The following is a 13,735-nucleotide window of genomic DNA, read 5'->3' as shown; positions in this document are numbered from 1 at the left end:
AAATAGGTACATAAATACATAAATATGATTGTAGTGGGGGCTAAAAAAGTATTAAACACATTTGAACATATTTTTATTAATAGCACAACAACACTAAAACTAACATTCTCAGCATTATCACATCATTCCTATAACCATAACCCGCTTCTTTGTTGTGTTACTTTAAATAATGTCTATTTATCAAAGATATGCTGTCTTCCATCTAAAATATCACCCAAAAATACAGCCTTCTAATAACACTCTAGAACATCTCATACTCCTTTGGCTTCAGTTAAATCTAATATTTACAATAAACATCTATGTAACATCGATTTTTAATCAATAATCCTCTAAAATACATCAAGTTAACAACAATATCGCTATTCAATTATTAGGCTTGTTTAATTGTCTTGTAGAAACATACGTATCTGTGGTAGTACCACTATCTATGAGTTCATATCAATATCCATTTCGCCCTGTATTGGTACAGCTTTGTATTGGGATGAGCTCTAAAGACACGTCTGAACTTAAGAACTTTTGACATAGAGAAGACATTAGTTATTTCTCGAGACATCTTCCCAATACACGCGTCCATGAAATCGCAGCAGAATGACAATGTCGCCTCGGTTACCTTCTACCTACTGAGACGCACGCACACTACATAAACTGTCATGGTATTACAATATACAAACTCGTTATTTTAATAACAAGGGAATAAATAATTTGGATAGGTACCTATGCAAAAGCAAATAGGTGGAATATATTTTCAAAAATCATATTTTTCATATACTGATTTACAAGTCTATTGACCTACAGGATAAAAATATAACAGTTCTTTATCAAAATAAACTCATATAAAAAATATAACGAAATAAAGATTTACATTATGAAATTTTACATTCTTATATGCTATAATAAATTAATCTAGAATTTGAGTAGAATATCTAAACGACGAGTCTAATTCTCTAACTTGACTTGATACAACGTTAGGTACGTAGGTACCTACATTCATATTAGTACGCAATCGATTCAATTCAATAATTTGCTGAAAATTTTTCGAAAGTGCAAAGAACTCTTACTTTCATAAGCTCCTACTGACATTATAATGTTTAATATTTCGTTTTATTTTATATTTATTTAAGCATGACTATTTTTGTTCTATTTAATTTCTGATCATTAAACTACTATTGAAAAATCACTTAAAATCACATTTTTCTAAAGACTCTATTCTAACAACAAAACAAACTACTTACAATTCATCGTAAAATTAGTGACAATAAATTAGCTTGAATGTACTTTTTCAGAATATTCTCCGATTTGTTTGAATGTGAAAATCGAGGTCAGTATTTACGCACATACCTAATTATTTATATTCCAACAAATTTAAAATATTAGGTCTTAGTACTTATTAGGTAATTCAGGCTTATTAGAGAATTAATAAATTAGGTCCAAATCGAATAAAAAGGGATCCTAATATAGAATTTTAAAAATGAGTACATGAAATAGTCTCTACACTAGACTAAAAACATCCAAAAGAACTTGTAATTGTTTATCATATTATTTAAATATCTTTTGAGCGTATTGCTTTGGCAGCACAGGTATATTGATAGGTAGGTACAGAGATAAATGGTTATATTTGTGCAGAAAATAGACGGATTTTTTATTAATTGGACGTACCTACATAATATTTAAACATAAACTATTAGTATACGTTTGGACTACTTTTAGCAGCCATGGGAAATACTTATTTGGAAATATTCGCATTAGATATATTTTTATCTATTGTCATCAGAAAGGGTATATGTCAATAGTAGTCATATATGTATGCACCTAATTATCGATCGATACCTTGATTGTATGTTGCATATAAGTTTGTAGTCATACCAAGAAAAAAGGTACATATTAAAAGAACACATCACTTTCATTAAAATTCATTTTCAAGTAGGTAATAAATAATGTCTGCTTTCACATTATATATTATTTATTACTATGGTCTATCTGAGCATACATCAAGGAAATATACCCATAAGATCTCAATTGTCTTAAAATGATAGGTAATTATAAAAAATAAGAATCTTTACGAATTAGATTCTATTATCAGCACTACCCTGCTTTTTAAAAAATTTCTCTCGATTGTTAATTTAAATTATATCCAAATAACTTTTCCATTTACGAGTAGGTAAGTACAATAGATTGATATTTTAAAATAATGATATAAATTGACTCTGTGTGAGACGTAACAAATGATCATCTCTAAATGGTATCGAAAATATAATATTGTCTATGAAATATATTGATGTCTATCTTAGCACCAATAACCTACATACCATCTCTTTGAAACAAACGATTCCATATATGAATGTAACAACATTATTCGTGCTATCTGTCATTAAGAATAATGGTAGATAGATAGACACATAAGTATATCTTGTTTTAAAATATAAATAAGATACATATACATATTTTGACTTAAAATATATTATTAGGTATTTATTTCAATTCCTTCCGTTAATGAGCAAAAAATAGATAAAGATCAGTTCGATACAAATTTAATTTATCACATCCAAGGCTCCACCGCCTTTTCTTTACAATAATTTCTACAGCACGAACATACACATTTAATTTATACCCATGATGTTGATGGAGACTTGCTTTCATTGATAGAAATACTACAGTTCAATTTTTATTAACCGTATTTACTGGTTTGAAAAAGACAAAACGTAAAAAATATAAAAATAGCTAACACATAAAAATATATTATAATTATTTTGTAATAAATAATATATCGTGGTTGATTTACTTTGGAAAATTTTAGTAACAGCTTTACTTTCTCTTCTTTTTATTGAATCCCGACCAAAACACAAAACTTATAACATATAGGTATTCTTAAACTATCACTTTGAATTGAGCGACGATATTATACCTACAAACAATATCCCGTAAGTGTTATATTTTTTTGTTACTCTCGGTACCTTTTGCGTCAATTTGCTTATTCAGCGATTTCGTAGAGGTGATTGTTTTACTAGAGCCACTGTTCGATGGTTTATCATTTGAAGTTATTAAGGTTTTTACTGAGCTACTGCTTGATTTTGTTGATGTTGGCTTTGACCCTTTTCCGGAAAATGATGTCGGGGTAGACGACACTATGGCTGGTTTTGAAATAATTGTTGACGTAGATGACTTTGTACCAGATATAGTTGGCTTAGTTGTTTGTTTTAAACTTTCTTGCCTTTTTACACTCGGTACTATTGAAGTGGAAATAGAAGTACTTGAGGTTGATACAGTAGTTGGTTTTGACTTATTTAAAGATTTGCTTATGTCATTATTTGCAGAAATAGTTTTGACATTTGATTTGGTGTTGGAAGATGGAATTTCAGTAGGCTTTACTGTCTTATTTAAAACTATGTCTGCTCCTGAAGATGGCTTTGTAACAGTATTGACCAAAACTGATTGTGAAGTCATAGGTTTAGGAGAAGATGTTGTAACTGGAATTGTTTTTACTGCCAAAGGTTTTGAAGTAAGTACTTTAGTCGTGGCGTTAGGGTTAGTAGATATAACCAATGATGATGAAGTAATTAAAGGTGTTGTGACTAAAGTTACCAAAGCTTGTGAAACTGTGGGTTTTACTGCAGATGTTATATTAGTTATTATATTCTTAGTACATTCTGACGTTGTTGCTACAGCCTTACTAACTGCCAAAGATCCTGAGTACATATTAGATATTGAGGTCATTGTTGTACACGGAGATGTTGCTATAGCACTGGTTGCTGGTGAAAGTGTTTTGATTGAAATTGTTTCATTTTTTATTGAAGTAGCCGTGGATACAGGTGTAGATTGCGAATTGTCTTTATCATTAGTTTTTATGAAACTAGTTTCAGATAGAATATTTTCCTTTTTCGGTTCTATGATTGATTCCTCAAATGACTTCTTTGTTTTTGTGCTATTTGCAGATGTTCCTTGAGATGCTACTATTTTATTTGTTTCATTATTTTTATGAACATCTACACTTGCTTTCGTTTTAATATCTTTCGCATCCGCATTAAGAGGAATATTTGTACTAACCAGTGTGTTTTTCGTTGCTGTATTTAAATCTGTATTCGGAATTTTCTTGATATCGACAGTATTTACAGGTTTTATAGAATGATTGGACAAAATACTACTACTTGCAGAAATCATATCTGGATCCATTACAACATTTCTTTTAAAATTATTCTCACTAGATATCATACATGGAGAAAAATCACTGCTTGCAGTGCTGATTTGTGCATTTTTGATATCTTTTGTTTCCGTTTCATAAGGTTTCGTACAAACAGTATTAACCATATTATTGCCCTCGCATATTCCAGATATATTTTTGCCCACACCCACTTTGACACTACCTTCAATTGTTGATAAAATTGGGACGGGGGTGACTTGAACCGGTTCCATACTTTTCGTTTTAACATCCGTATGAATTTTTGCTGTTGTGAATATTAAAGGACTGGGATTGTAACCAATTCGTTTATTATCATTGATTTCCACAAGAATTTGACTTCTCGGTGTAATTATTTTCTTGGCATCATCAAAATTACTAAAAACGTTAGAATTCATATGGTTGTGGATTGTACTTGAATTTTCGTATATTTTCTTGGTTTCTTTTGTCCCATTTGGAATCGAAGGGTTTCCATACACACTCGGAGCAGCACTGAGTGAAGGTTTTTCGAGTCTATCATCAGATAGTAATTTATCTCTGTCATTCCCCTTTTCACACGATTCAGTCTTGGTTTTTGGCAACAAACATTTGGCACTTTGATTCGGAGTCTCCATTTTCTCTTTATGTAAGAGAGGTTCAATTACACCATCGTCCGACTCATGGCTAAAGTTCTGAACCTTCTTTTTGATTGAATTTCGTTTTGTTTTCATTATTCCCACAATAGGTTTCTTAATTTCATTTTCCACTCCACTTGTTATAGACATATTATCCCCACCGTCTTGAGAAGTCTGAAAGGTTGAAAAAACAATATAATTATGCCACGCTGGATAAATAAAGTATTATAGTTTTCCATTACACAATATAGTCACAGTTTCCTAGGTAGGTACTACTTATCGAAATCGGTGGCCACCAAAATCCGTGAAGTAACTTAATCTAAACTATTGTAAATTGTATATTTTCTAAACTTTTGAGATAATGGAGGTTGTCCCAAGAAAACTGTTCGAGTTGTGGTCACTAAAAAACACTATAAATAAATATTAGGACAAATCACACAAATTGAGCTAGCCCTAAAGTAAATTCGAGACTGTGTTATGGGATACTAACTCAACGATACTACTATATTTTATAACAAATATATATATATCCATTCAAGACCCGGCGCAATCAGAAAAAGATCATTTTCCATCGTGATCGGACGTCTCGGTTCAAAGGCAAGCACTTTACCACTGCGCCAGAGCCAGCCACCGAGGTCGTCAGAACACTGAACACAGACAGCTTCCAAATAGGGCAGTTTTGCGAACACTGGTATCAGATTATATTGACTTTTATGCCTACCTACCGCCATTTAGTGCCAAGTAGTCGGTTTCCACCAATTTGCACAGGTAGAATTCGAACCTGGGACCCTTCGATCACAGGCGGACGGTTTTAACCACTAGGCCACCAGACCCCACTAGGCTTCCTCAGTGATCATATAGAAAGTGATACCTTTCGCATGTGTCTCAAGACGTGCGCGTGCGGGGGTCAAGCGCCGCGCTCGCGCAGCACGGGCCGGCCGTGCAGCAGCAGCACGGGCGGCGACAGCTCGGGCGCCGGCGCGCCGCCCATCGCCGGCGGGCCCCACTCCTCCGTCGGCCGCGCCAGCACGCGTGCCTTCTGTTACACACAAATACCAACTTATGAAAATTAACTGTTTCTTTATATTTTTTTTCACTTAGATTTTCAAAATATGCGCATTTATTGTGCAATAAATCGTGGTATAAGATATTTCGATACCTGCATATATACTCATATGCATGAAAGTGACCCTATTTTCCACGTCAAAGGGACACTGATCGAAAGATACTTATACTTTTTTTTAAATTGTATATATTGCAACTTATAATTCCTGAGAATGGTGCAATAAAGGGTTTATGTTACTATCTATTATTTCGGTCAGTGTTCCTGTTTCACCGTTAATTAATGATGTTAATTAAATTAATTTCACGTGGAATGACAAGAGGAATGACAAAAGTCAAGTAAGAACTTGAATAATGAAAATATTACCTATCTTAATTGGATACATTTAATTAAATCTGGGGGCCCAAGTCGAGCAAAAAAAGGCCAATTTCGAGCCCTTAATGTCCCGACCATATTCCGAAATGTTTGCCTAATATTTCGCTGATCTCATCTGACAACGACAACAATTGAACTAACTCATCCAGATCAGCATATCTAGTTACATCATCAAAAGCACTAACACAATTTCTTACAAGTAAAAATCTACTCGCAAAGCATGTTTAATAAGAAGACATAACCTCCATGATAGTCAGCTCATCAGGCCCGCTGCAGATCTGGTCCACCGCCATCAGCACCACCACCACCACTGGCAATACTCCGAGAGTCCACCCCACTGCGTCCGCCCACATCGGATACACGTAGTGTCCATACGACGCCGGTTTGTATTCGATCCAGTTGAACACCAGAATAAACTGAAATTTAAATATTTATTTTTTTGTAATTAATGCGATGTAAAATTCAAGACTCGAATCGGACAAAAGCCCTTGCCTAACCAGGACAGTTAAAAAACTGTGTGACTCATACGCATAAACAATACATTTCACCTGTCTATGAGCAATTCCTTCATTTTCTAAATTTAAATTTACACAAACACATCATTAGAGTTCAGTGACAATATAATTAATAGTAATTAAAATTTTGTACATCAGATATTAAATGCAGGTTTACAATTACCATAAATAACATACTATTACCATAAATAGCATAGATATGTAACGACGTATTGAGGACCGAAATCTTATAAACCATGATGCAAGGAAGCACGGTACAGTCACGGGAGTTGTCCTAGGTTGTGTTAACTACCTACTACATCGATTGTATCACTGTGTACGTAGTTCTACCTGGTGGTAGATATGATATGTATACCAATAGGCCACCATTGCAACACACGGGTAGCAATTTCATCTACAAAATGACTTTCCAAAATGGAGCTCAAGCGACTGACGGTCATACCGACAAGTGACGTAATAGGAATTCTACTTTCAAAACTTAAGACAGTGACAAAATACTTATCTAAAGCATAGATCAACCAAAAGAAATACATAAAGGAAATTACGTACCACAAGAGCAGCTGGAGTGATCACCCGCCACATAGCACTCCAGAAATATATCCATAGTTTGGACTGCTTCCCAATCATGTCCTGAATGTCGCGACAAAACTTCTCAGCCCCATAGATCCAAGCGATAAGGATGCATTCTCCAATAGCTATGATGAGGACAGACCAGTTCGCGGCATACTTATCCATCAGTTGCAACCAGTACATACCGCTCTGTAATCGGGAAAATATATCTCCCATTAACATAGATCAACAAAAAATAAAATAAAATGGTCATTAATTGATGATAAACACAATAGAAATAATTACCTATTTACAGTATAATAACATAATTTATTAATAAACAATTACTTACGTTGGTGGTAAAAATCAGTCCTCCCAGATATCCAAAAACAGCTACAGTAAAAACAACCCATCCTTTTTTCTGACGGAAATTTGGAAATTTGTCCAGTATGGCTGTTGTTACTGTTTCCATAAGCGCGAACTGGAACAAATGAAATACAATTTTGTTCATAAAAATTCACAAATCGGAAACTAAACGAAGAACTATACAAATAAAATAATGCATTTAAATAAGTACCTACCTACTTATGTCATAAGTATGGTACGTCGAGGGTTGTAGATTTTGTATGTAGTGAAGCTATAGAAAGTATCAGCAAAAACTTATAGTAAAATAAATGAGCGAGGTTCATTGCGTAAGTAAAATGTACAGTTTGTACAGTGATATATAGTCATACCTGAGAGTCAAGTCCAAGAGTAAGCAGCATGACAAAAAAGAGTATAGACCACAGAGGTGACACGGGCAGCCTCGTCACGACTTCAGGGTACACTATGAAAGCCAATCCAGCCCCTTGGTCCACGACTCTGTCCACACCGACGTTCAACTCATGGGCTAAGAAACCGATCACCGAGAATATCACCAATCCAGCGAAAAACGAAGTGGCTATGTTTGAGACGGCTACGATCAACGAATCCCTGCAAATGTACGAATATTTTTGATAATAAATATAGTTAATTTTCAAATTCTACTAATTAAACCTTTGTATAAAGATTTTTATTCTATTACGTGAAATTCGTATAAAATTAAATTCACGCATGCCAAGTCGAGGGCTATTCTTTAATTAAAATAGTAAAAATATTCTTACACATAGCAGTTGTTGGTAAATTTGTTATAAGAAGATAGTGTTATAAGTCCACCCCACGCTGGACTCAAAGCAAAAAATATTTGCACTGCAGCATCTCCCCAGACCTAAAAATAATATTGATGTAAAATATAACAAATTACATACCTTAAAAAAGTTTATATCGAAAGGTTTGTACATCTATCATGTCCAACTCACTAAAATACTACTTATATCTAGAGAGCTTATTTTATAGTTTAAAAAATCATCACAAATCATATTATAAACTCTTCGCTACACGCTTTCAAAGATAAAATATATGTTTCAACATAGCCAAGCCCAAACGCTAGGACTATACGTTACCTGAGCATTCGCGAGTTGACTAAAGTCCGGTGTGAGATAGAAGAGAATCCCAGTAGAAGCTCCCGGCAATGTCACTCCTCGAAAGAATAAGATCACCAATACTACATAAGGGAATAGAGCGGTAAAGTACACCACCTGTGAAACAAACAAATCATTCGATATCAGATTCTCTATAGGGAAATCGTCAAAAAATAATTTCATTCAAAGTAATATAAATACACTTTCTATAGCACATTATTATCAGTATATTATCAGTTAGGTTGGGTTGATCTGCTTACCCTCAACTATAGGTACCGTACCTACCTGCATTGTATAGGGGGTTGATATTTTCAATTCATATTTCGCTAGATACTATTCTGTGCCAAAAGTTGTTTAGTATCATGCTGAAGTATCATGATATGAAGTAAATACTTACTTTGCCGGATGATTGCACTCCTTTGAACAAACATAAGAAGACTATAAGCCACGCAGCCAACAAACAAACCGCCATTCCCAACCGAATTTCACCGGTCTCTTCAATGCCGCTCGAAAGACCTAGAACTTGGTTTCTGGAATTACATAGAAAATAATTATATAAACTATTTATCTAAAAAGAACTGCGAGTATAATAAAGCTAGGTATATAAAATGAAAGATATTAAAAGTCGATTTGGCAAGCCCGGCTGCATTATTGCAGAATTTCCTTTCCCATAAAACTAGAGTAGATAGTAAATAAAACAAATCTTACGTAAAGTACTCCTCAGCTGGAGGCCGTCGAAGAGCAACCTCCGCTAACGCGCCAATGTTGTGGAGAGCGGCGTAGCTCTGATTGAAACATTTCCTCAAATAGTAAGTTCCATTGTTTACCTCACATCGATCCGCTTCCTCGTATGAATAACAGACTGAAAATATGATAGATTTAAAGGTGTTACCTACTCAGTATTAGAAATATTATCAGTATTAGAATCAATAATATCAGTATTAAACACTATTAGAAAAAATTTGCAAAAATGTTGTCAAGAAATGAGTGAATGTATTATAGATGTAAACGTAAAATCAAAGATAAAAAGATACACAGTCGACACTCACACTCTGTGCTCCATTCAGCATCACAATTTTGCCACGGCAACTGGTAGAAAATACTCGCAAAAGATACGGCCATGTAGTAAATAGTCCAGGCAATAATGAGATTGTAGTACAGCATGACGATGCTGGAGACGATGACCATACCGTAGCCCAGGCCTTGGAAGAGAGGACAGAATTTGTTGTAGACGGCCACTGGCCCGAGCGCGGCGTATTGGCCGAAAGACAGTTCCATGAACATGAGCGGGAGCCCCGCTATTATTAGCATTACCGTAAACGGAATAAGAAATGCACCTGGAAGAGAAATGACAGTAATTAGTTGATAAAAGTAGAACCATCACAATGTGTTGTGGTGGTCGATGCCTGTGTGTAATGAAATGATGCCTGCCTGAAATCAAGAAAACTGATATACTCCATACTGATATACACCATTAAGTTTGAAATAAAAATTCCATTGCATTTTTCTATGAGGATAATATGTTACAAGTAGGTACTTTTATTTGGTACCAACCATACAATCATTAGTTTGTTAGTATTAATTATTATTTTCAATTCTCGCGGTAAAATTGTAGACATATGATGACCTAAAAATATCACGAATACTCACCTCCGCCATTATTGTAACATAGGTAAGGGAATCGCCAGACATTCCCCAAGCCCACACTGTAGCCCAGCAGTGACAAAAGAAAATCGAAGCGACCCGTCCAGTTCCCACGCTCTGGTTCCTCCGCTGTCGGCTCTCGTCCACCCTCTTCCTGGAACTATGAATTTTTACTGAGTTTCAATATCTCGTACCTATAGCTTTTCTAGTTTGAAATGATGCGCTATCTTTTTTAAATATTAAAAAAAAGAAGGCATTATAATAAATGCCTATTGTAGCGCTACTCATGCAAGAGCGTTATACCTATTTGATCCAGTTTTCGATGCCAAAATTAGGATGTAAGGATTGGATAAGGAATATTTATAAAACAGGAAGTTTGAAAGTTGATAATCTTTTGGTTTGAACACTTGATGATGAGAGGAGAGGAAAATTTTACTGACAAAAATTATGAAAGAGGTATGATGATTATAGGAGAGGAATACCTAAAGAGAGATGGATGGAAGTCGAAGTCTCTAGTTGTATTATACTCAACCCTCTAGGAAGTAGTATGGAAAGAAATGACACTTTGCGCTGATACAAGGTGAGGGCGGATACCAAAGCTAAGGAAAAATGACGAGTGAGGCTCGTCATTTCATCTAAGTTGGAAATTCTATAAAATATTGTTCTTTGTTATGACCGGTTTCGTGGAATTTGTAATAAAAAGTATTTTGTTTCTTACAAATCTATCTTTCGTATCAAGTTATCAAACTGTTTGAGTGAAATAGAAGCCAAATATAAATATTTAATATTCATAAATTTTGTTTTGTTATCTTATATAATAGTGTATAATTTAATTGTATAAAGTTCGAAGTAATTATTCAGTAGAGTAGCAATAAAAACTTTGTATGCATATAGGTAGGTAGGTACTTCACTTAGTTGATGATCCCATCATCAAAGTCAACCTGTTACAATCAGACAAATATTACCAGAAGCATAGATTATGCAATACTTCCAGTGCAGAAGTATATGGTTTTGTAATTAAAATATTTAAATTTACAAATCAATAAAATTTTAAAGTATTTAAATTTACGTAAGAGTAAGTAGGTCGTTTTTTACCTACCTCCATTTCGGGAATGCTTGTCGTCACTGCCGGAATGTGAACTTTTGATTTCTCCATATTGAACGATATACAGAAACTATTTAAGCACGAAACGAAGGCTGATCATGTTACAGATAATATCTAGAGAGAGGATAGTACAGAGGCCGTCCACCATCGCACAACACATCACACTCTAAGACCAGCGTGTCACTGCTATGATGTATGCAATCACAACGATTCTCTCGCGCGTCACAAATAAATTATCGTGTATAATAGAAATGAAAAATAGGTGGACGAGTTAAGCACACGTTAAATCGAAAAACACAAAACGCAGGAACGCGCAGATGTCAAGTTTCGCATCGACCGAACTCTGAATGAACATCTAGGTCAATATCAAGACTCCGCCTCCACCCTCCACTCCTCACCCTACTTTACCCCTCTATGAAATTCTGAGATAAATTTCGTACTGAAATCTCGCAAATCAAATCATTCTTCAAAGATCGACAAACGACCTTACACTAATAATACTACATAATCAATTAACTATATTCACTAAGAAACCATCATCTAAAGATACAGATAAAGACATTTCTTATATTTATGAACTACCTACTTACCTACTTATGCAAATATACCTATTTACTTACTTAATTAACTTCTAATTATCATAGCCGTTTCTCATATGCCAACTATAGAAATAGGTACCTATATACTCAAAGAACTGATAATTGAATACACACACTAAAGTTAATTGATAATATTTCCACTCTATAAATAAATAACAGTAGGTAGATACCTACTTCCTTTCCTTCTTTGTATCTACAGCAGATTCCATACCCGCGGGAACTTTGCGATACCTACACGAGGAATTTTGTCTCTATCATCTTATACAATATGGATAAAAATGCTTAAGCTCGTTCGCTCGCTCGTAAAAAATACAATAAAATGTATACTAGGTAAATTGTTTTTTTAATAATTACTGTACTTACTTAAGTCCTAGTATTTTTTAGTGTACCTATCTAAGTTTTAGTGAATAAATGGAAAAATCCTACCAATGATAGTATAACGAAATAAATTTACCCTGAAACGAAAAAAAATCTAAAGTATTATATGCAATTTTCAATGCACAAGCATGTAAATAGAGGATCGCATGGCAGCAAGCAAGCATAGCATAAAGGGAGGCTGTGGCGGCAGAGAAGGCCGTTGAAAGTAGAGCAACGTATTGATCACGGGACGGTGCGCGCCCGCCTGCCCTACTCACGTGCCATCCTATAGGTACCTAATCTAAATTACCAACTTTTATATTTATGCTGTTATATACAAAAGATTTGTATACTCAACGGATGACTGAAATAATATTGATAATCCTACCTTCGTAATTAGAAATGTCAATTTTCATGGTCACGGTTAGACTGAATTTCTTGTAAATAAAAATGTATGGGATTTGTGAGTATGTACCTAGTGTAGGATATCTTGCAAAGATTTAAAAAAAAAATTAACTGGCTGTTAAGAAACTCACAAGGTTGCTCACATTCACCACTTTTTATGTGTATGAGTGCGAAATTTCAAGAAGAGTAGTGGAGTACCTAGATTAAAGCATGAAGCAGCAAGAACAAACTCACTTTCACATTTATAATACTTGCTTCGCCCTGGGGCTTCGCTCCCGTGGGAATTTCGAGATAAAAAGTACCCTACGTGTTATTCAAAGTTATGTTCTACCCGTGTACCAAATTTCATAACAGTAGATTTTTCGTGAAGAGTAACAAACATACATACAGTCATCTTCAGAAACTTTCGCATTTATAACATTAATAGGATTGGGATTAGTCAGCAGGAATAGACTGTAGTTAGTCGCCTACCGCTAGAGAAAATACATCTCTTTTCGTCGTCGCATCACTATGCTGCTCCGCAACGGAGAACCTCGTGGGCCTGAACCCCTATCCAATTCAAACAAATGTGTATTTTTTTCACAAATCAAAGTCAACGAGGTGGGAAGGTACTACCGTAACTTATGTCTTTTCTTGTTCTCTCAACTGATCATGTTGTAAGCAGAAAATGTTATGTTCTTTTACTGTAAATTTATTTTTATTTGGCTGTACAATGTGAGCATATAATGAAGTATAAAATGGATCAAAATAATCCAAATTTATTCAGGGATAAATAAATAGATAGAATAATAATATAAAATAGGTATGTACCTATAAGAAGTACATGTTATTAATAAGGA

General features: G+C 34.5%; 1 protein-coding gene across 2 annotated transcripts; it reads right to left on the bottom strand.

Moving 5' to 3' along the window:
• Nucleotides 1–56: 56 nt before the first annotated feature.
• On the bottom strand, nt 57–11,988 carry LOC128669415 (sodium- and chloride-dependent glycine transporter 1-like). 2 transcript variants are annotated; one of them, XM_053744233.2, is made up of 13 exons: nt 11,530–11,988; nt 10,437–10,590; nt 9,836–10,123; nt 9,495–9,648; nt 9,184–9,316; nt 8,769–8,903; nt 8,430–8,533; nt 8,022–8,259; nt 7,640–7,768; nt 7,288–7,497; nt 6,466–6,639; nt 5,657–5,824; nt 4,821–4,959 (listed from the first exon to the last, which is right to left on the bottom strand). In XM_053744233.2, the coding sequence occupies exons 1-12, from the start codon at nt 11,584–11,586 to the stop codon at nt 5,693–5,695; spliced, it is 1,908 nt and encodes a 635-aa protein (XP_053600208.1). In that variant the 5' UTR covers nt 11,587–11,988; the 3' UTR covers nt 4,821–4,959; nt 5,657–5,692. The 2 variants fall into 2 exon arrangements, with proteins under 2 accessions (XP_053600207.1, XP_053600208.1); XM_053744232.1 differs by lacking the exons at nt 6,466–6,639; nt 7,288–7,497; nt 7,640–7,768; ... (6 more) ...; nt 10,437–10,590; nt 11,530–11,988 and having other exon boundaries at nt 57–4,959; nt 5,657–5,799.
• Between the last annotated feature and the right edge of the window lie 1,747 nt (nt 11,989–13,735).

The sequence above is a fragment of the Plodia interpunctella genome, chromosome 4, assembly GCF_027563975.2.
Source record: "Plodia interpunctella isolate USDA-ARS_2022_Savannah chromosome 4, ilPloInte3.2, whole genome shotgun sequence".
NCBI classification, from domain to species: Eukaryota; Metazoa; Arthropoda; class Insecta; order Lepidoptera; family Pyralidae; genus Plodia; species Plodia interpunctella.
This window is presented reverse-complemented; position numbering and strand designations above follow the sequence as displayed.